This window comes from Cottoperca gobio, chromosome 2, assembly GCF_900634415.1.
Source record: "Cottoperca gobio chromosome 2, fCotGob3.1, whole genome shotgun sequence".
Classification (NCBI taxonomy): Eukaryota; Metazoa; Chordata; class Actinopteri; order Perciformes; family Bovichtidae; genus Cottoperca; species Cottoperca gobio.
In genome coordinates, this window is record NC_041356.1 from 4467934 (window position 1) to 4492850 (window position 24917).

The 24917-nt window shown below is 40.2% G+C and overlaps 2 protein-coding genes across 2 annotated transcripts in view; both read left to right on the forward strand.

Annotated features, from left to right (window-relative positions):
- nalf1a (NALCN channel auxiliary factor 1a) overlaps positions 1-9710 on the forward strand; it is a 29105-nt gene extending 19395 nt beyond the window's left edge. Inside the window, exons 2-3 of the mRNA XM_029451846.1 lie at positions 3767-3938; positions 6261-9710. Of these exons, the coding sequence (XP_029307706.1) occupies positions 3767-3938; positions 6261-6559 (471 nt within the window). The 3' untranslated portion in view covers positions 6560-9710. The remainder of the gene's footprint in view (positions 1-3766; positions 3939-6260) is intronic.
- A 1489-nt stretch (positions 9711-11199) lies between these two features.
- Positions 11200-24917, forward strand: part of LOC115018958 (carboxypeptidase O-like) — a 73627-nt gene continuing 59909 nt past the window's right edge. Inside the window, exon 1 of the mRNA XM_029448245.1 lies at positions 11200-11576. Within this exon, the coding sequence (XP_029304105.1) occupies positions 11515-11576 (62 nt within the window). The 5' untranslated portion in view covers positions 11200-11514. The remainder of the gene's footprint in view (positions 11577-24917) is intronic.

Consider the following 24917-nt stretch of genomic DNA (forward strand, 5'->3'; position numbering starts at 1 on the left):
GGATGAGTGGGTTTCCTGGAAAACAGTTTGGAGGATTTAACCCCTAAAGCACACTTTATTCCACACTCCTCTTGTATCAACATGAAGTCATACGTGTCTGGAATATATTTGATTTTGCAAAGCATTCGGGTCCACACTGTTCTCATCATTATCATACGCATCATCATCATCAACATAATCACATTATTATAATTATTATAATTGCCTGTGCAGTGTTTGTTATCTGTGTATGTCGGTCTAAACAGGACACAAATCAGACCCCCATGTGATTTCTCAGCATTTGAAAGTGCAAGCGAGGTTGGAGGAGGGGCACCCTTTGAAGTGTTGTGGAGGTCTTGGATGTAATTTAACCAAACATCCCTGACACTTTAAAACCACAATGGCAGTTAACTACCCCACCTCCCAGCCATAGATGTTCCAATGTGGTTAAATAACACAAGGGATAATTAACAGTGTGCGGTGTGTTCTCTGCTGTGACGTCTCTCTTCTTGGGTTTTGTGTTTGTGATGATTTTTCCATCGGTGGCTATCAATGCAAATGCTAACTGTTAGCAACAAACTGGGAGTTTTAAAGCCAGGAACAGTCGACTCGATTCTGAGGCAAAGTTGTTAAATCAAAGTGCAGTTTTCTATTCATACTCTCTTTCAACTAACTCAAATGGTTCCATGATCATTTCTCACACTTACTTTAAGGGCCTATTTTCTCAATTATCTTCAAACTATGAACAACGGGGTCCGACATGTACACAACATTTTTTGACGTTAGAGCAGTTTTGGTTATTTCACGAGAGATTTGTGTTTTTGTCGTTTCTTTTCTCGCTGGTTTGAAGTGGCTCGGCTGGATAAGGGAATGTGCGATGTTCAGACTTTAGTAACATTTGAATTCATAGATGGATTTATTTTGTGTGTTAAACTCTTAATTAATAATAATAATTGTGACTTTGATTGTTATTGTTAAAGAAAAAGCTTTTAAACCAATTTTTCAAATGCTTTTAAACTAGATATTGTTTCTTGCAAAATGCTGCTGTAAAACATCAATGCTGAACATTTCATTATTCTACCACTTGGTAATTACCTGATTGGCTCTAATGGTTTGTTTTGTCTGTGATTCATGATGGAAAGGGCTGTTGAACCTCTCTTGCTTGAATGTGTCAGGTAGTAAAACGACTCTCAACACCCTTCATCACTTAATAACGGCATATTTCCTCTATCATTTAATGGACAGACCTTTCCCTCGAACGTCTTACTGACTTCTGCAAGACAATAGGTGACATGCATGACGATGACGTGCAGTAACCTTGTGTAAATTGCAGTGCACATGACTGTCCACTGGAATAAAAAGTGAATCCCATGTTCACTCCCTCATGAGGGTAAAGTCCTGAAAACTACTTACCTGCTAACATTAGACAGACCATGTGACAGTTATTAGCCTATCACACGTATATATTGGTATATGTCGACCAATAGGTAACCACAGTTACCACCAACTTCAGTACAACAATGCAACGGTGTGTTTGATTTGAGTTTTCTGTAGCTTGCATATCAATAGTATGGACGTGTATTGCTTTTATAACAAGATATTTTCATGTTTTAAAAAGATATTTTCACAACATACAAACTTTTGTTATAACAATAATCTATTTCTCTTGTTATAACGTGAAATCTTTACATTTTATATTGTGATACCGTAATAACTTAACTATATTATTATAACATAAAACTGATGTTTGAATGAGGAAATGAAGAAAGAGAAATAGTATTTAGGTTTGTATGTCGTAATTACCTGAAAGTATTTTATAACCTTTAACTTTAACCTTTAACTGATCGTTTTATTTTTCTGGCATGGCAGCAAAATGCTTCTGTACAATATAAACTGTTATCGTGGTAAATGAATGATAAATGAATACTTAAAGATGAAGTTGTTATATTATTGGTGACCTTTTAGCCATGCTAGCAGTGTAGATCTAGCAAATGTGGCTAATTAGCAAGAAGCGTTTCAGTTTGGTGCTAATTAGCCGCATTTGCTAATAAGCAACCACATCGTTACTTTAACTTTGCTACTCAGCCAATGTTAGCATGCTAACATGCTATGCTAAGATGGTGAACATGTTAAACATCAACATGTTAGCTTTGTTGTTATACTAAGTACAGCCTCACAGAGCCGCTAGCATAGCTGTAGACTCTAATATAATAGTTAGTAATATAGTTAATATATGCTAGCTCGCTTCACACATTAGGCTACTTCATTTAATGCTTTTTACAGTTCAGTAGTTGAATATAGTATGTGTATATTATGGTAATTTCATTTCTAGTTAAGGTTAAAAGTCACTGTTATAGTTGCTGTAAATGTTTTTGACAACTTGATTTTTCAACTGTAAAATGTCCCAATGTTCCAGCAGACTACATACTCTTCAGTTATGTTTTTTTCAAACTATTATCAAAAATGGAGGCGATCCTTAATAAACATTTTGTTTGTGTCATGTGTATATGACTAAAAAACAAATATAGAGTGATTATATAGTGGTTTTTCCATTTTTAATTGCTTGAAGCCCTTTATGTAAACTGTCCACTGCCCATTTATAAGCAAATCCTTGTAGCAAAAGTCACACAGACTCACATGCTGTTTGTCGGACAGAGTTTCGACAACCTTTCATCCCGCCAGGTTGGTTCAGATTCTGGCAGCAGGAGCGGCTTCTAAACAAATCCAAGTCTCGCCACGATGGATTGTCTGTGCTTTCTGCTGTCATTTCCCTTCTTAAGTGTTAATCCCAGTAAAAAGCACATGACGAAATGAATCCAGACTGTGGTTTGCCCTTAGTTCATTTTGTTTTTTTATAAGCTTTCCAAGCCTGAGGCTTTGGCTATTACATGTCACCATCTGTCTCCTTATACCCATACGTCTGTGCATTCTGTATTACATTCAGCCTCCTGCTGAAGCAAATATTACCTGCAAGAAGAGTTTGATGACGGAGTTTGATGACGGAGTTTGATGACGGAGTTTGATGACATCATTTGGCGATTTTTAATTGCATTTTTGAAAAACCACCTGATAGTTGTGTAGGAGTGAAACAATATAGGAAACACATCTTGAGAATCAATTAATCGTTTAAGTAATTTTTCAAGCAATATTCTCTAGTTATAGCCGATTATTTCATGTTTAAATTATAGTAAATTAATCACACAAAACAAGACGTTTGAAGACATTACCTCGGCCTTGTGGACAAACAGTTCAAACCCCAAAGATGTTCAGTTAAATATTATATAAAACAGAAGAAGAAAAGCAGGAAATCTCCATATTTAGAGGCTGAAAACAGCATTTTCTGACATTTTTGCCTGAAAAGTTACTTTAACAATTAGGCCTAATCGATTATCAATATAGTTGGCGTATATTTCTCCGTCGATAATCGTTGCTGATCTACTTAACATGAATTAATGATTGAGAAAATAATCAGCAGACTAATTGTTAATTAGTTGCAGCCCCGGTGATCTCATAATACATGTACAATAAACAAGCATTACACTGTATTCCGCATTGTTTACTTTCTGTTAGCTAATTCTCTGCAGTGAGATTGATTCAGTGTCCCAGAGGTGCATGGTGGGGTATCCATTTTACAAAAGTGTTTGTATCCTAAATGTGGAGGCAATCACTTCACAGCACACGGTGGTGGGATGTACTATGAGCAGAGGGAGGCCTGAGACAACTTTCCCCAGTCCTCAGGTGGATTATGAAGCAGCATGTATTAATCATCTTCTTCTCCTCTCCTCAGACGGCCTATAAGCCCTGGCTGTGCGCTCAGTATTTCCCCACCACCCAGCTGTCCTGTCAGAGGAAGGTACCGTGCCACCAGTACTGCCTGGAGGTCCAGCAGAGCTGCCCGTTCATCCTGCCCGACAACGACGACCTGATCCACGGCGGCAGCCCGAGCTTCATCTGCACAGGTTAATACCCACTCACTGCCCAGCAGCACAGAAGTGCAGACATGTTTGCACGTGTGGGTGTTGGTGCGTCCTTGCATTCTCTACTGCCTCAGAGAAAAACCTCCTAATTTAATTCATGTCAGTGAATAGCATTTCATTGCAGAGTATTAATTCATGCACAATGTGTGTCTCCATATTTACTGGATGGTATTCCTCCAGGAAAAACAGGCGAGAGTTGTTTCTGAAGGCTTTCTGATGACATCTAGTGGCGTGTTTGAGCACAGACAAGGACGTTTTAACAATGCATCGATGAATTGAATTTGGCCCGTCTCTCAAGATTTACTGCAGTTTATACAATAGTAATCAACAAGGACTCTCCCTCAGAGGAGCAGACGCTGGCTGTGTGCCGACAAATAAGGTACCTGTAATCTGAACTATCACAGCTTCATCAACACACATGCACACACACACACGGGTGTTGTAGGTATTCTGGTATACTGGGTGGTAATTCAACAACAATTTAGGAGCTAAGGAACTGGAGAACAATCATAAGTCGGGGCAGGGTGAATTGTATTTTTATTAATTCTGTATTTTATTTTATTTTGAAGGGTATTCTGAGAGCAGGAGATCCTTTTTACTCACCCTTTGTGAGATGAATAATAAAGAAAATATTATATATAGGCTCATATTTCTCTCTTTCAGGCTTTACTTCTTCACAGTCCACTAACTAAAAGGACCAATACATCAGTTATGAAACGTAGTATATGAATAACAATAACAATGACAGATATTAGAGATTCAATTTTAATGTCGTTGCCTCCTTCACGTTAGAAAAAAGTTTTAAAACAAAGTTAATTATTTCATATAAAATTGGCCTATATTGTAATCCAACTTTAACCATTTATTTATTTATTTATCTGCAAGCCTTTTGTTTATCTTGTATTTATCTCTTTATTATAACATAGAGTATATTCATTGTTTTATGTGTGCCATACATTTAGAAAATTATTATTCCACTAATAGATGAAGGTTGTTTTTTTTCTGACTATTATTATTATTACAATTATTTTCACACAGTTCCTAATAAGAATAATAGGTTTAAGTGTCACAACAAAAGCAACAGAGGAGTGAGATCAGGGAGAAGTGTAGTCTTTCTTCTGAACTCTTGATGAGTTCTCAGTCCAGACACACATCAGATCTGCTCTCTTCATCCAACCTGCACTTCAGCTGGGAGAGACCGAAGCGAGGTTTGCCCTCAGCAGTTTAGTTTTCCCTGTGCAGGTGAGTGCAGTGACAGCTGGCAAGTTAAGACTTCCAGAGTCATGGATTGCAGCGATGCGTCACCCTCTGCGAGTCGTGGACTGTAATTTGAGTTCAGCTGAGGGTCAGTGTGTCTGCTCCTCCGCGTCGTGATTACAGCTACAAACTGAAGTCTGGTGGGCTTGATGTTTCTACAGAGCTGAAGGAAGATGATGAGAAAACCATCACTGCACTGTAATTAAACAGTTCCATGGCATTCAGATTGTTGCTGTTACCAGATGCTGTTTTTAACTGAACTGGAGCACTTTTTCAGGCTTCATTCAGAATGCCCTACTTCTATTTAATCCTGGCGTTTCTGCTGAAGACGGGCTGCATTAGAATAAACCTCTACTGTATCAGCTCGGCCTTTTACTGGACCTGAATTAATATATGTGACATACACATCATGAGACGATATAGATTTGGCATCTTCATACTAGACCATAGCTGACATTTCTAAATATCAAACTTTTTTTTCACTCCAGCCTTAATAATACCTATTTAGTTATTTTTCGTTTTTTTACATTTACTAGATTTCCCCTAAAACTGCAAGATGTTAATTTTATAATTATAATTATTTATATATAATATCTTATATACATTATGTAATTATAAACATAATTTTATTTTCTAAAGTTATTATTTGTATTATATTATATATACATTATATGTAATTCTATAATATATATATATTATATATATTGTATATATAATATATATACATTATATATACATTATATGTAATTCTATAATATATATATTATATATATATCATTATTATTATTGTTATTATTTTGTTTTACATTTTCTTTTCCCTGTTTCTTTTATTTTTGTAACTGAAAGTCAATACTGTTTTGTTTTTGCACCAAAACAAAATGTGTTAATTAACTAAATACATATATATAATATAAATAAGTACATTTGTTAACTCAGAAATAATTCTTACTGGTGTCAGCTGTCAGCAAACCAAATCACTGTGACTCTGGTTGTTAATAGAGATATACACACAGTCAGCATTTTTCTCCTGTGTCATCTCCTCCTCAGGGCTCTTGGCAGATCATGTATCAGACAATGAGGCGGAGTGCTGCGACGTCCGATGGGACTCCAAAATGGACAGCCCTTCAGGCGGGACACTAAAAAGGACTGCTTCTTCCTGCCAGCCCGAGGGGGCCTCGGTCACCTCCGCTGCCACCCCGAGACTGTGCAGCGGTCGGCTGAAGATCTGCCTGCTGGCCCTCGTCCTCCTACACACTGTCATCATCATTTCAGCCTCCCATAATTCAACGTTGGTGGGCGTGGCTGCCATTTTCTCGCCAGAGGAGAGTGCTTCTAACGAGGAGTGAACCTTGGGGTCGAATCTGGTGCTCGCTCGAGAGGATTATGGCTTTTACACTGTCGTGGCTGCCAGGGACACATCTGGCGAGACATGCTGGAGACGCCTCTACAATCTGCCGCAGATGAACCATCAACCACAGGAAGTGGGAGGGTTTTAACTGGAGCTAAGGGTGCTGGGATTGGACATGGACCGAAGATGTTTGAGAACCGCCCCCCTAAAGAACTGACCTCTTGCCACTTAAAACCTGCTCATTGTTTCTATTCCATCCAAATGTTTTCTAGCATATTGTCCCTCCTCTTCTCCCCTCCCTTCTTCCCTCCCTCCCTCCCTTCCTGGCGTTTTCGGAGTGTATGGATGGCACGTCAGAGGAAAAATGGACTTTGATGAAGTGTGCGCTCTCACTCATCATTACCTTTAGATTTTTTGCTGCATTTCTTTCAGGTGCCAGAATGTTTTTGACATATCAACTTGTGTTCCACTTCCTTCTCTCCATCACCTTCTTACTACCTTGTATGTGATGTTGCTCGAGGGCCTGTCAGGACCAGCTCATCCATCACTCATGTGGGTCTTCTGAAAACAAAATGTATGTGATTCTTCTATATTCTAATGTTCGGCTTGTATTTTGTCCCACTAGATCTTTTCTCGACCCCTAACGACGATACATGCCTACACGTTTTAGGACCTTAAGTGCTCTGAGACTGGCTCGCTTTCTCTTCTAACTTGTTGGGCCATTGAGCAAGTTAGGAGCGATGGAGCGGCGAAGGTAGTGACGCTTCAGCTGGTGATTACAGGAGTCGATGCTGAGCACAGGAAGTGGCGTTCTCTGCTTTCTGAAGTGTCTACTTTACCTCATACGGTAGTGTCAGTGTTGCAGACAAGCGGCCTTGTCTTAACGCCACAAAGAGTATTTAGATCCAGGGACACTAGAGAACAGTTGCATGATGCCAAAACACCACGGGCCTCATTTATCAAGCGCACGTACGCTCGTCTCCACACACAGAATCACACTTATCACTTTCTTCTTTCTGTTTTTTATCTGGGAACACAATCTTTCAGAAAAAGAAATTACTTTAAAGTCACAGTAAAACGGAAGTTAGAGTATCTTTATTAAATCATCCTACAGATGTGACCGGGTCACTCAGAAGTGGACGCAGTTTAGCGAATACAGCGAAATACAAAGCATGGGAGCTACCTCCACCTCCTCCTCCACCTCCCAGGAGGAGGATCAGGGTTAAATGAATAAACTAGAATGGCACTCGGAGAGCAAAGACCCCGCCAAGGCCAAAGGTGCATTCACATGCTCCTCGGACACTCCCATGTCCAGAGTGGTGAAGTCGTCTTTCGATCAATCTGACAACACATGAAAGCAGCACAAGGGAAACATAATTTGTGTATCCACCTCGTGCTTTCGGATCCGCTCCATAATGTAATGGGTTCTTCCCTGGTCCGTGCTTCACCCTTGTAATCCTGCTGACAGACAGACAGAGCCGTCGTCGGTGGAGGTTCTTAGACTTAAAACATATTTTTGAAAAACCTTTTTCTATGAGAAGTAAGTGTTCATAGTACTTCTAAAACAGAAAAGTGTTTAAATGATAAGTGTACTGTTAATTCGGCTAATTTAAAACACAGTAGTGTATATGTTGTCTAAAAGAGAGCAGCAAATTAAATACACCCGGCGCTGAAAGTTGGCGGAGAGGGTAAAGAGCCAGAAACGTATTTTCTATAAGAACGGAGAACTTTAATATCGGCAGGGAAAAAAGAAAATGTTAATAAATGAAAGTTCCCAGAGAAACAAATGAATTGTAAAACGTGTAGAATTGTTGTGGAACATAATGTAACGTACAATAAAACCAGCAACACAGACGTGGGCCCGCCTTCTTGTTTATAGACGGTTCCTTTGCACACACGGTGAACGTGTCCTACGCTTGATAAATGAGGCCCCGGATCTTTGAGTGCCTCTCTGCTGCGTACGCCCAGTGAGGCAGATACTGACAATGGAGCAATATAGAGAAGGAAAAAAAACAGCCGGTGTTAGTGCCCTACTTTGTGGCATCTTCACTACTGTCGCCTCGGCTTTTCTGTATCGCAGGGAAGGTGAAAGTGACCAGCCAGCCAATCAATCAATCAATCAATCAGTCCGTCGACTCTTAAATACCCTTAGACGAGCTGATCTACCGCTATCTTTCACAGGCTAGCAAAGGGCTGTGTTAGTGTCGGAGTGTGAGGAGTTTTAAAGGGCTGATCCATCCCATTGTGTTCAGTTTTTTGTTTTGCATCGTTGCCGCCAGTGAAGTCACGAGGACTTCCCCTTTTTAAGATTGGACAGGAAAAGAGATCCAAAATATTAAAAATCTGATACCATGAGCAACTAGTGATAAACCAAAAATGAAAGCGAACGAAGCCGTTTGTTTTGTCCATGACAGATTGGAGTTTCACCTCCAAATTGTTCTCGGCTGTGAAAACGCGGTATCCCCATTAACAGCTTACCTCGCTTCACATCACGCAACGACCATCAGTTTGCTCTTTACACACCTACAGAGTGGGATGTCACGTGGAAGTCAAGTCTACACTTGCCTCTGGATTTTCAGACCCCCCCCCAGTTTACTCTCTTTTGCTTGATATTTTCCTGTGATGTGTTGTTTCGTTGGTTTGTTTTCCTTGACAAACTCAACGACAAGAACTACATTCCCTTGAAGACAGCAGCGGATGTAACAGGCCCACACTTTGTGCTTCGTCCCTTCGATTTCTAGCTGTTCACCATCTGAGTCCTGTGGATCTATGCAGATGAACCCCACACCCCCCTACCCTCCTTGACCACCACCACCACCACCACCCTACCTGACCACCACCACCCCACCCTTGTCCTTTCTGTTGTAAATATGTCCTGAGGATGTGGGATCCCAAAATGGCCGCCCCTCCTTCCTGACCCCCCCCCCTGCCCCCCTCCCTCCCTCCCTCCCGTTGGAATCTCACTGTGTTTTCTGTTCGCCTCCTTGGTTTTTGTCTGTTTTTTGAGATTTTTGCCGCATTTTTCTGTTGTCTAAAGCAGTGGTGTGAGTTGATGAGTAGGACTAAGTTGGATGTTAAAAAGACGAGAAAAAGAGGTCTTGAGAAAAATATACAAAAAAATGAAGCTTGAATTGAGAAAAGGGTTCAAATATAGAGAAAAAATTATGATAAAGTTGTCATATTGTCATACTAGAGATGCTTTAGTTTGCTAATTTACTTTCTTTTTTTTCTACAAAAGACTTGGATGAAATTATTTATAAAATGCGTCCCATGAGTCATGATCTTTTTTGGACGTAAAACAAATACATTTATTAACATTTTGTTCAAAAGAAAATAAATATAAATTATGTTAAACATTACTGGTGTTTGTGCTTTTTTCACTGAGTGTTTTCACATTGATAATAATAGATCCCCAAAGTGTTCAATATTAAATAAATAAAAAAAGATATTATGAGATAAATAACTATATGAATCAATGATCTAACAATTTGTGAAATAATTGAAGGAATTACTAAATTCAATTTATTATTGTAAAAAGGTTTCTCATTAATTTCTATCATTTTATTGGATACAATTTGTATTTAATTATAGACATTTTACTTTAAAATGCCCCTTTTTAAAAGTCTGCTCATTATTTTATGAAAGCATTTGTCCCAGTGACCCTTATTTTATAATGTCACCTTACACAATGACATATTTTATTTTATAATGTCACTTTTCATGACAGTAGTGATGTCACCGCCCTCTCATCTTTCAGCCAATCACACGCTCCCTCTCGGAAGAACTACTACCAAAGTTAGCTGTTAGCTCCCGTTACCAGAGCAACAACAAGTCCTTGAGAATCCACCAACTAACTGCTGCTGGAAATAAACACTAACAGAGGCCGGGGGCATATGATCGGCTGAATGGAAAACACCACTGTCATGAAAAGTGACATGAAATAAAAAATGGCATTAAATAAAAGTAATACTGGGAAAATACTCTTATAAAAAAACTCTTATTATGAAAATAAGAATGGTGAAATTACATTTCATAACAAAGAGTTGATGTTGAATAGTTTCGTAAATGATTAAAAACAAAATTGTTTCATTTATATATTTTTAAAATGTAGTCATGTGATTATTAAGTTTATATTTATGAACGTATTTACTTAATATTGAACACTGAGGCTCTGGAGATAATTAAGCAGATTTATACAGTATAACCCAGTTCCTCCTGCTCACCAGCAGAGGACAGATATGAAAATACATCTTCATCTTTCAGGGTTCAGAGTTCATTTAATGTCCTCGTGGATCAGTTACTGTGTCAACCTTCAACCTGAACCATGTTCTGTGCTCCACTCTCAGTGTGAGTGTTACATCAAGTGTAAAACATCATTTAGTCTTTTAGTAGAGTATCAAAACTGATTTTTCACTGGTGGGCATCATCAACCTGATGACCTTTTAATGATTCTCCAAACAGGCTGAGTGGAGGAGCTATGTGAGCCGCTGCAGCGTAGAAGAAGCTGCAGGTGTGTTTGCGGCTTGCGGCCGCAGGAGGGCAGCAGAGCTCCACAGAGCTCCATGTCCAGAGAGGTGGTGTGTTCAATGTGTCAGGGAACAATACATAAATGCACAACAATGCAATACAAATAAGTTCCACTCATTATGCGGTATCCATTATTATAATTTTAGAAAAAGAAGATAAAAAGGTTGCATCTAACGTTACCTTAATTAACCACTGACTTGATGCACCACCCAGGGGGCACAAAACAAACACACCTACACTTACGAGGTGCATGCTGGGGCTGGCTAACTGCTAAACAAATGCCGAAATGCTACAGGTCATAATGCTTCAGGGTGGCTTTTGTGTTTCCTGAAGAACTTTGCCCTTCAGTGAGCGGTGTGAGTGGAGAGACTCTTTCAGCTCTTAGGGTTTGAAAACGTTGAGAAGTGAAGTGGGACAGAGAGGCTGATGGTGCCTAAAGACAACCTGGAGGACTTCGCGGGGCACAAGACTGACCACCATGAAGTTCAGTGAGTACAAGGACAGAGCAGTCTCTCCTGTATGTGTGTTTGTGGATGCAGCCACTGCGGACTACATACAGTTTATACACAGGGGGACGAAGAACTATCACCTTGTAGAAATTAAGTTTTATCTTAACCAATAATAATAATAATAATAATAATAATAATAATAATAATAATACATGACACATTATTTGTTGATATTTTGTAATATTAATCAGAATTTTCAAAGCTATCAAATAAATGCAGGGAAGTAAAAACTACAATATTTGCCTGTGTAGTGGAGAAGAAGTGTAAAGTAGCAGGACATGAGAACAAGTACCTCAAAGTTGCACTTAAGTACAGCGCTTGAGTACATGTGTTTAGTTACTGTCCACCACTGTTTATGTGTTTGTGTTTTCTGCTTTGATGATGTTTTATTCTGCTGTTGATTCTATAAGTGCTCGGCTATTTAATTTATGTGGCTTAATATTGCTTGTTGCACCCGCCGTGGTGCTCGTTGCTATTTTTTATATATTGTCGTTTTTTTGTTGGGTTTTCTAGTGAGGCTATACAGAGGAAGGTGGATGTACACCTGTGGCCAAAAGTTTTGAGAATCACAAAGTTTGCTGCTTCAGTGTTTTTAGATGTTTTTGTCAGATGTTACTTTGGTATACTGAAGTATAATTACAAGCATTTACAAGTGTCAAATGCTTTTATTGACAATTACATTAAGTTTATGTAAAGAGTCACACAAGGTCTCAGGATGCTTTACTGTTGGCCTGACACAGAACTGATGGCAGTGCTCACCTTTTCTTCTCCGGACAACCTTTTTCCCGGATTCATCAGAGAAAATGACTTACCTCAGTCCTCAGCAGTCACCCTGAACCTTTTGCAGAATATCAGTCTGTCTCTGATGTGTCTCCTGGAGAGAAGTGGCTTCTTTGCTGCCCTTCTTGACATCAGGCCATCCTCCAAAAGTCTTCACCTCACTGTGCGAGCAGATGCCCACACACCTGCCTGCTGCCATTCCTGAGCAAGCTCTGCCCTGGTGGTGCCCCGATCCTGCAGCTGAATCAACTTTAGGAAACGGTCCTGGTGCTTGCTGGACTTTCTTGGGTGCCCTGAAGCCTTCTTCACAACAATTGTAAATGTATTTTTTTTCCGAGATTAAGTTCATTTTCATGGAAAGAGGGACTTTGCAATTAATTGCAATTCATCTGATCACTCTTCATAACATTTGGGAGTATATGCAAATTGCCATCATAAAAACAGGCAGCAGACTTTGTGAAAATTAATATTTGTGTGATTCTCAAAACTTTTGGCTACGGGTGTATATGTATAATTGATCATCAGTACTACGCATAGGCTGCAAAGTGAACATATTGTAGTTTGGACATACTGCCTCTGTGGTGGGATGTTGTTTTGTAACATAGAACATTTCCCCAGCCTCAACCTCCCTGCACTGGTTACCTGTAGTAACTGCATGTCTTTAAGGCACAGATAGGACATGTACTGACTCCACACACTCTGCTCACAGTCTGAGCTCTGCTCACCAGCTGTTGTTGGTCCCCGAGCAAGGAGGAGATGAACTGCAGTAGAGCATTTACTGAAATATCCTGAAATCAGGCGAGCAACATCAGTGTCAATATAGATAAAGGATATTATTATCTTCATTAAATTATTACTAATGCAGTCACTGATAAGTGCAGGTGGAGACAAGAACTGATACCTTGATGTAGCCACAAGGGGGCAGCACAGGACCATTTTAGATCCAAGAAATACACAGGAAACATTTAATACACATAGTTTATAGATTACCCTCAGAAGAAAGTATATCAGGCGGAAATAAATGTAAAAATAAGTGCATATATAATAGCATTAGATCCCCATATGAGAAATCAAACAATACCTGAAAATCATAGGATATAGTATGATGTACCACTGTGCTCACGTTAAATGTCTACAGAGGGCCATATATGTCGACATGATGTATCTACTTTAACAAGAAATACTCCTGAGAGGGTACAGGATAATAAATTCACTAAGATATTATTGTAAGCAACCATCATAATGTGGACACAAACACCTTTTAGACATTCGTTACTTGATGCTTGATTCGTTGCTAAATGGAAAGCCTGGCTGTTAAACTGGTTTAACTGTAATGTCCTCAATGTGGCATTTCATGCAGTTTTCCACAGCAGCGCTCCCACATCTCCCACTCATCTCCCTCTCTTCTCTTTCCTTCTCTGAACTGACATTTCCCCGTCTCATGGGCCTTATTTCACTGTGCTGACTGCCAGACATTTACAGGAGTTGGGCAACGAGGAGAGACTTCTTAAACTTTGAAATCTTGTTGTACCAAGAAATCAGGAAATTCCTAATTGTGTCTACAGGGTGGAAATGCACTTTCTTCACGAGGCTTTCTTACCGTTTGGACATCCACCCGAAACCACCAAGAGACGGTGTAAAAATGTCATGTCCTGATTATCCAGGCGAAAATAATTGCAATTCACGATGTTATCATCAAAAATATGATTAAAGCTTTTTGAAACGGCACTAAAACATAGTGAAATAACATTACTGGTACATTTTAGAAATACATATTTGTATTGCACCACAGATAGCACACATCCTTTTTGAGTAAAAAGCAGTCTTATAAGTTAAACATGAATAATAAGCTCCCCTGCATAATACAGGTAAATATAAGAAATAAGAAATAGCAACATTGTGTGAGTCTGTTCTTTGTTTCACCATTTTCCACTAATGTCATACAGATATCCATACAGCGCGTAATCCCACATAGACACATGTGTACATACAGCGGCTTGTGTTAAAATCAAACAGCCCACCAGCACCAAAGCCGAGTCTGTGTTCTCGCTGTCACACGCTCTAAATGAATCAGAGCTGCCAGAATCCCTCCCACACCTCGTCCTCTCGCTGCCCACTCTCCTCTCCAGTCGGAGTTTATTTATTGAACAAACTGGCATCTAACTCGCCCGAATCGCTCCAGTGACTTGATACCTCTGCTCCCATCGCCCAACACACCACCCATCCGACGCCCGGGCTCGTCCGCATCAAAGGCCCCCGCTGCAGCAGCAAGTTGGAGGGGTGACAAAAAGAATCCTGGCTAGGGTGCATGTGCTGCAGCTGCTGGAGGGAGAACAGCTGGGGTTACTACTGTTCAGGCTGCTTTGAGGAGTTTGACACCACAGTGAGGGAGAATATGTGTTTACATGATGCATTTTGTCTGAGGGGAAGTGCAGAAGCAAGGTGCTACACAAACTAACACACACACACACACACACACGCACACACACACCACTGAACACTGAAGTCCAGTGACTCTCCAGTCTCACATGGTTTCCTCTGGTCCCGCGTGCACCTTCCCATCTGTCTTGTGCACTCTGTCGAACAGGCTCCTGCAGCGATTGTGTTTTGGATCCAGAACCGCAGAACGCCAAAACATTTTTATGCCATTTATATGAGTTTCTTCATGTGTGTGGTTGCATTCGAAAACATGGCTTTTGGTTTATTTTCTTACAGGGAGAAGTTGAATGGAAGCAAATAAGAATCAAAGTAATTAAAAATGTTCTTACCTAACACTATTCAACACTTAAATACTGCTGAAATATTTAAACTGTTTCCATAATAATTCTTTGTCCTGCATCTTAGAGTAATTTGACATAGATTAGTAGATCTAATAAATACATATTGATAAGTAAAATGTATCTGAAGGCCAGACACGGCAGGCAAAAACATACTTTTATATTTTATATATATATATTTTATATATATATGTATATGTATATGTATATATATATATATATATATATATATATATATATATATATATATATATATATATATATTCTGTGTTACAGAGGGGTTCATATATCATTCACAGTCCGATTTTATGGAACATTGTATTCCCTAAAACATGGCAAAATGAACATTTCACAGTATTCTGACGAACACTCCCTCTGAAAAAACCTTTTGACTCTAATAACAAAATAAAACTCACTCTTTAAACCTGTCCTCATCCAATATTCAGACATATGTATGCAAATTACAACACATTTAATAAGACGGTGCCTCATTTACATATTTAAACATTACATTTCAGAAAACTTGTGATACAAAAGATAATTGCCCAAACGTAAGTAATCAACGGGAGAAGTTTGATGATGATGTCTATTAGTTCATTTCTTTCACCCTGTTCACCTGCAGTGTCTTGAATTATTCATGATTTTAGTTTAGAGCCCGGAGCTCCATGTGATGCATTAGCCTCAGGCCTGTTCGCAGGAGAAGCAGGAGGTCAAGGTCATGTTGATGGGAAGGGTGATGGGGGGGGGGGGGGGTTTGATGATGGGAGATGTTGTCTGGATTCACTCCCTGAGAGCGCAGGATGATTGTCAGTCTGAATGTTGCACAGTATACATTTAATTTCACGGCAGTTAAAGAAGAAGACGTGGATATAAACACATGAGCAAGCTGTAAACATTCTCTTTGTGATGTTGGCACAGGCTGCTCTATCTGACTCTCCATGCACTAGACTCACACTATGGGATGTTAGCAATGCAGGGATGTATCATCTTTTTTTTTTTCTCTGTCCAAGAATCTGCAAAAGAGTCACAACTGCCAGATGGCTTGTGAGACGTTCTCCCGGCTGCACCGGACATTTAACAGATATCGCTCTTTACACTCTCTGCTGCTGTATTTGAAGCGTTTCACTGCATGAATCATTCATAACAGTCGGCCATATAACTGAGCTTTAAGTGAGCACTGAAATGTCACAGGAAAGTTTCCCTTTAATGCACACTTACTATTCATAAGTGAGCCTTTTTTTTTTCTTCTATTCTCTTGTTCGCTTGAAAATGTCCTGAAGGTCAACATGGGTTGCCTTAGAAACCGCACGACAAGCGTTCTTCTAATTCACTGGCAGCGCGGACGACGGTCCAGGATCCCAACTCTCATCTGTGGCTGTTAATCAGCTGCAACAATAATAATGAAGCCATTTTACTTTCCGTCTGATTAAAGCTGATGTTATCATCACCACTGATGTACAATTACATTTTCAGCTCGCATGATAAAATGTCGTGTTATTTAGTTCCAACGCCCACCGATAATCCAATGTGTGTTCACAATTCTTAACAAATGTAGCTTTCTTTTGTTTTCCAGAAGCTAATATTCATTAATATAGTAACTAACATGTGTGTGCTGTTTCATATGTGCTCAGACATGCCCATGTTCATGTATCCAAAGTTGACAATCTCATAATGTCTTTACGGGCTAATCTATGTAACACAGGAAACCCTAACCTGTCACATATTTATAACACCGATGAAAGGTGTTTTGAGCAAATTGTATCCTGGTGCTTTTTTGTACATTTGTTGTATATCAGTCAGATACTGAGCTCCCACACTAACACACACAGTGGAAAGTTGCCAGCTAGCTTACAGCTAACGTCTGTATTCTCTCTCTAGTTGCCCAATCTATCGAGTTGAAATTGTGTTTAAAGACTCGGTTGAAATGTTTTACATTCAGACTTTTACAATTACAGCTGTTGTTCATGCAGGTGCTCGGACGGAACTGGAGAAAATATCTGAAAAATGTCTGAAATAGTAAAAAGTTCATGGATGTGCTTGAAATACGTAATTGATGGGTTTCTGTGATTACAACACATAGGCCTATCCGTCGGCACAAAAGCACACACAACGGGCGTTTTCAAATCAATGGTTTCTGACCCGGGACGAGCTCCTGATTATCTGGAGGGGAAGGAGAAATAAGGGGGTGCAGACACTTGATAACCCTCCACCACCCACACACATTGATTATAATCAGGCAAGGGCTGCAAAGCGAAGGGCTGAGGGATGTGTGTGTCGTGGAGAGACGAGAAGAACAGAGGCTCGGACTGCATGCAAAAACAAAGTGTGCGTGTGTGTGTGCATGTGTGTGTGTGTGTGTGTGTGTGGAGACATCTTCTCCAGATAACTGCTGTTTTGTAAATTACTCAGTAATCATGAGATCATTTCCTCCGACACAGAAGGTGTTAAAATGAATTTGACTCCAGATCACTGAGCTCTTTGGCCTCGGGCCAGATGGAGAAGATTGGTCTTAAACTACAAAATGATCCCTGTACCCTCTATGTAGCGCTCGTACGTTCTCTTTAATTATCTCTTCTATTAGCCGAAGGTAATTCATAACATTATCATGATGTTCAAATGGAGTTTTGTAAAACACAGGGAACTATTGCCTGTTTTAAATTCCTGACAAAAACCAGCATGCAAACGGTAATGAAGTAGCTCATGTTGAAGGTGATGAGATTTATAGTGTTGTCAAATTGTATTATCGACTGCTAAACCGCCGGTATCGTGACACCCCTCATGGGAACACAATCTTTACAGGACAAGGCTGCAAACGGAGATGTACGCGGACAGCTGCGGACAATACGGATGCGTTGTAGTTCTGCGTGTACTGTCACGCCGCGCTACCACTTGTAGCTTAGTGGCCAAGCAGACTGTCTGTCTATTACTAGTCCTACAAGATAATAAGACTTGGGGACGTGTTGTTTTAAAAGAGAATTTCAGGTACAAAGTAAGAGTGGCAAAGTGTCTCAGGTCCAAGAGTTCAGGATGTCCTCTTCACAGTCGGGTTGGCCTGGAGTACTCCTGCACTCCTGCACGTCTTAAGAGGTTGAAATGAAGGGCAGGTAACTGAGGGTGACACTCCTGTTTGGTATTATGTCAAACACCCCCTCAGTATTAGTTCATGCATCACACTCGCTTAATTTAGATACACAGAAGCTTTTTTACAATGGTTTCATTTCCAGCTCCGTGATCAGTTGGAAGCTCGTGGTCGTGCTGCAGGATCAGAAACCTGCTGCCTTCTGAATTATGATTCTTTCCAAAGAAGCTCTTATAAATAAATCAGTGTCTGAAGTCACAAAAAGGAATGAGATTAAATCATCACTCAACAGTCCAGCATTGGGAGTTAATGTTTTTCTGAAGCCCTCTGCGAATAGCTGAACGAAAACCCTTCGAGTACAGTGCACCTTTTATTTCTAGCTCACGGAGAATAATGGAGATGCACAGGCAAAACAAAACAGATTAACAAGCGTGTGAAAAGTCAATTTACAGGATGAATGAATTATAATTAGTCTACTCGTGTGAGCTGAACGATCACCAGACAAACATTCTGTGACGAGATGAATGATGTAATTAGCCTGGCAGACAGGCATACGAGTCATAAGGCTTCAGAAACTTTGAGTTGGAAGTAGAACACAATGTTTAGGTGAAATGATGAAGGGGGCAAAACTCTGCTTCATTTCCATAAATGGGCTTTTCTTGAGAGCCACACTTAGAAAAGCCAGTTGCTTTTTGTCTCGTGTTGTAGCAGCAATGATTTCCAAAACCACTGCTGATAATAGAGATGAACTTGCAGGTGTTGGCTGACATAGCTGCTATTACCCTGAAGGTTAATGCTGCTTGAAGAGAATTAGCATTAAGATAATTAGTCAGCCCTTAATGTGTAAGCATTAAAGACGTATGCCTCCCTCTCTTTACCTCTGTGGGACTCTCTGCTATTGCAAGATTAGTTCAACAAAAGCATTGCCAAATAGGTGTGTGTGTGTGTGTGTGTGTGTGTGTGTGTGTGTGTGTGTGAGTGTGTGTGTGTGTGTGTGTGTGTGTAATTTAGGGCTGTCTTGTGATTTTAAATGTTTTATCTAATTAATTACAATCTTTGTGATTAATTAATCACATATATCAATATTTGCTGTGAGACGCATTCGAGAGATGACGAGACGGGTCGCTCACTTTAGCATCAGCGGCGGTGCTAGCTAGCTCCAAGCTAGCTGCTAAGTGCTTTGCGTTGAGGTGATATATCAGCTCGCAGAACGGAGCATCAACAGTTACATCCAGGAGTTTATTAATGTAAACTTTCCATTCACTGGGCCAAGTAACGTTTTCTCATCCGCTTCATCGTGTTGTCGAGGCTGCTGCGGCCGCGCCGAGTCGGTTGACGTAAAGCAGGGCTATTCAACTTCATTAGCAAGTGGGCCGAATAGGAAAATCACTGGGGGTTTGTGGGCCACACAATACTTTGACAATGAATCACTACAAACAACTCTTACTTACAGTAGTGTTAATAGTTACTAATACATGAAATTAACTCGTCACGTGCATCCCCCTTTTTTCACTTTAATTGTATCACCTTAATTCATTACAGAAAGCAACCAGTCCATTCAGAACAGTAGGAAAGCTATGGCTACAAGGCTTCACACAAAAGTGCAAAATGTTGCATCTTTAAAACCAAGGAGACAAGAGTTGTTTTCCCAACAGGTCCATGTCCACTAATGTAGAAAGAAAGATGAATATAATAAAACAGTATTCACCACATTACCAGTAAGTAGCCCTGTTTATAATATCCTCAACACTTCCAAGTATACATAAGGTGCTTTGAAAACAAGTCCATATCCATAAATAAAATACTAAATGCAAATAGAACATAGTGAAACAGTAGCATCAGACTCACAATAACATACATATCTTATACATTTTTACAGTTTAACAGTGAGTAGGCTTGTTTGAATCATAAAGCAGATGTGTCTTTGCATTTACACTAAGAATGCATCACATTAAGTCAGGTGATGTACTCCTATAGAACTAACAGAAAACGAGCCGTGACTTGACCTGTAGTGCCGCTTCACGTTGTATTCTTTCATCACGGAAATACATACGTTGCACGATAAACACACCAGTTTATTACTTGTTGCAGCTGGAAAATAAATCAATATGTGTCCGTCCATTCGCTCTGGAAGTGACGATTTTCAGAATCAACTCTAGGTTTCTTTGGCTTGGAGAGAGACATCTTGAAGCGTGTTGTTAGCGTGCCGAGCTAAAGTAAGGGAGTGACTTTCTCTGTGTCCCGCCAACCCAGTGTGCAGCGTGAGCTTGACTGAGCCGATGGCAGGTGCGGACAGAGTACGTTTTTTTCCGGACGCCGCTGCAGCTCGGAGTGGGATGGAAACACCAGCGTTTACGCCGCATTTGGTGTGAATCATGCTTTAGTTTTATTTATGCTATATATGCCAGCCCGATGTGCAGGCAATTGAATAGGCCTGACTAAAGGGTCAAGGGGCATCTAAGAGCACGATTAATCTACGTTCATTTTTTTGTCACGTTATTTTTTTGTCACGTTATTTTTTCTGTGATTAATTAATCGAAATTAACGCGCTAATTCGACAGCCCTAATATGATTATATTAATTTAAAGCCACTGTAATAATGTGAAAATGTGCTTGTAGTGGTGAACCCACAAAGAACCCAACTTTGGAGTTCCTGTTAGTTTTTACGCAACGTTTCTGCATCTTTCAGCTCATTGTTTTGGTTTTTCTCATCAATGTAAGCTTTAAAACTCCACCGCACGCTACCTGCTCAGCATCAAACAACAGACACACACACTTAGAGATTACTTTGTGAACATAGTGGAGCATTTAGCAGCCAAAAGAAGAGTAAGCAAGTGCCTCCATATCTGAAAATCTGTTATAGCAAGTTTAACTATTAGCCAAAAAAAGAAATTAAGCTGTGTGGCTTAGGTGTGAAAACACAAAGGTAGCTCAAATCCACCAACTCACACATCCTTTGCATACACACATAGAGCCGTAGCGTAGAAAGAAAAGTATAAGACAATCACACATAAAACATATGGGACGGCTACAAATGATGCAATAAGGTCACACAAGTACCAGATGGTGAAGCTTTTACTGTAATTAAACATTATGTCCTGTTTGCATGTCTTCGTCACAGTATTCCTCTTGTGTTTCACAGATTGTTAGAGGTAGGTGTTGAAATTGTGTGTAATAAATATAAACAGTCCACATATGAAATGTGAAGAGTGTCACAGATTCAAAGAAAAAGAAGGAATATCAGAAGGGTTTATTCTGCTGTGAGCTTGAAGGCGTGACAATGTTGCAGAGTTCATCTGTGTACGCTTACATTTCAACATGATGAATCACTTTTATGATATCATATCTTGTGTTGTCTGAGTATAGAAGTGAAATTGAGCGAGATGGTATTATCGTATCGACCTGAGACTGATTTTATAGACCTTTTTGATGAAAAAGGACTTTTTCAAGATGCAAATGACCTTTACAAGTAGTGTTGGTAAAGAAGTGCTTGTCCAAAGACAGTCCTTATCTCTGGAGCTTCCTCTCTCTAGGAGTGAAACCCTTCAGCAGAACGTGAAGCCCACATTTTTCTGTATCTCTCTCTCCTGTCAGCCTCTTTGAAGCAGCCACATTGATTTTCTCTGGCTGTTAACGTATTTTTGTCCCGTTGAGCTCTTCATAATAACATTTAGTGAAAGCAATATTTCTTGACTGTCTGTCAGATGTTCTGCCCTGTCGTCTGTTTTTCCAGTAAAGTCTATTTCAACTTGTTTTCACTTGTGAGGAATTTATTTAACAGGTAACAGGAGGCGTCTGAAACGAGGTTAAACTGGACTAACTGACGAGGGCAAAAACCCAGGTTACCTGAACTCACCTTGTGTAGACACAGATGGGGCGTTCACTTACGGCTCACATGTGCTAACTTAGCAACATTAAGGCTGCAAACAACCCATAATGCAACACTCTCTGTTGCAGCCAGTGTGAAACGGGTACTTTATCTCATGGTGTGAATATGTAAATGTGTAGTCTTTGATTAAAACACGCCCCCACCTTTTCATTTATTATTTCCCATGTGTTTTGTGGATCTGGAGAAGGCGTATGACCTGGTCCCCCGGGTCATACTGTGGGAGGTGCTGTGGGAGTATGGGGTGAGGGGGTCACTTCTGAGGGCCATCCAATCCCTGTACGCCCAAAGCGAGAGTTGTGTCCGGATACTCGGCAGTAAGTCGGACTCGTTTCCCGTGAATGTTGGCCTCCGCCAGGGCTGCGCTTTATCACCAATCCTGTTTGTAATTTTCATGGACAGGATATCGAGGCGTAGTCGTGGAGGAGAGGGGTTGCAGTTCGGTGACCTGAGGATCTCATCGCTGCTCTTTGCAGATGATGTGGTCCTTCTGGCATCATCGGTCTGTGACCTTCAACAGTCACTGGATCGGTTCGCAGCCGAGTGTGAAGCGGTTGGGATGAGGATCAGCACCTCCAAATCTGAGGCCATGGCTCTCAGCAGGAAACCGGTGGATTACCTACTCCGGGTAGGGAATGAGCCATTACCCCAAGTGAAGGAGTTCAAGTACCTCGGGGTCTTGTTCGCGAGTGAGGGGACGATGGAGCGAGAGATTGGCCGGAGAATCGGAGCAGCGGGGGCGGTATTACAGTCACTTTACCGCACCGTTGTGATGAAAAGAGAGCTGAGCCTGAAGGCAAAGCTCTCAATATACCGGTCGATCTTCGTTCCTACCCTCACCTATGGTCATGAAGGCTGGGTCATGACCGAAAGAACGAGATCACGGGTACAAGCGGCCGAAATGGGTTTTCTCAGACGGGTGGCTGGCGTCTCCCTTAGAGATAGGGTGAGAAGCTCAGCCATCCGTGAGAGACTCGGAGTAGAGCCGCTGCTCCTTTACGTTGAAAGGAGCCAGTTGAGGTGGTTCGGGCATCTAGTAAGGATGCCACCTGGGCGCCTCCCTAGGGAGGTGTTCCAGGCACGTCCAGCTGGGAGGAGACCCCGGGGAAGACCCAGGACTCGGTGGAGAGATTATATCTCCTCACTGGCCTGGGAACGCCTCAGGATGCCCCAGTCCGGAGCTGGAGGATGTGGCCCGGAGAAGGGAAGATTGGGGTTCCTTACTGGAGCTGCTGCCCCCGCGACCCGACCCCGGATAAGCGGTAGACGATGGATGGATGGATGGATTTCCCAGAAAACAAATTGGTGTTTAACTTTTTTGCACATGAGTAGAAGTGTCAAGTCGGCGATATGACGAGTGTCTTTGTTGCCAGATGAACGTCCTATCAGTGAAATGCTGCAATAAAGGTCATAGCCTACAAGTGATGTCATCTCTCAAGAAACAAAGTTCAACACTAAATGAAAACAAAACAAGATTTCCTTTAAATGGGATTTGTCTTTGCTTGGTAACCAATTGAGAGTAACACAAGGCTCCTCTCTTGACTGGTTTCTGCCTTGTTTCAGCTCACTGGGTGATTATAATTTATTTCATCAAAGACTCAGAGAGAAAATAAGAGTCAAGCCGACAGTGAAAAGCTGCACAGTAGACAAAACTAAAAGAAAACAGCAACGGCAGGAGCTTTAAATGAGGCTCATTTATGAGGCTGTGAAAACGCCCATGCAGTCTGTTTATCTGTCTATCCTCTTTTTAGAAGAAAACTGTGTAAATATTTCAAACAGTGCCATTATTATCTCCTCTTTGAAATTACAAGAAATTATCATATTTCTTTGAACTTTGAAAGGAACATTTCAAAAGTCGGATGCAGTGTGAGTTCTGAGTTTGACTGAAGAGACGTCACATATAAGCAGTCGGTCCTGTACATATAGTATTTCCAGCTGGAGTTTTGATCTTGTGAGCTGTGATGCACATACAGGATGCAGATCTGGACATGATGGATAATAAAAACATGGATGTGGACTGTAGATGCTTGTATTTGAACGCTGAAAATGCACATTACAAAACACATTTTCTTATTCATTATTGTTTTACATGCATATATATTTATATATAATATATATATTATATATAATATATATATTTATATATATATATATATATTATATATATTTATATATAATATATTATATATAATATATATATATTATATATATTTATATATTATATATATATATATTTATATATAATATATATATATATTTCTTAATTTCTCAGCTATTTTGCAGTCTGCACACACACTGTAATTGTTAATTATACCATTTTAATACCGTTATTTTCTCTTTTCTTCATAATATTCTATCTTTCTTTGGCACATTCTATCACTGACATCCCAATTTTAATAACATGGCCTCTCTCTGTACTGATCAGTTTTGGACATAATTGCACAAGAGGACCAGATGAAGATAGTTTCAGGATAAAAGCATTGCAAGCCTTCTTTCTTTATCGCCTGACTGGTCTCCCTCTTTAGAGTACAGCCGACATCTGAGAAGCCGTCAGACCACAATTCATCCAAATCTACTAAAAAGCTAATTATGAAGCATGAGCTCATTTTAATTCTGACCTTCACATCAATAGAGACCATTGGTCTAGCCGAAACGTTTTAAAGAAATGAAAGCAAACCATATTTTGCTCATCAAGTTTCAAGATGTACCACAGCTTGTTTGGACTTTGCAAATTGGGCAGGAATCAAAGAGCGCAGATCTTTGGTGAATAATTGCATAAAGTGGCTTCTTCTGTGAGT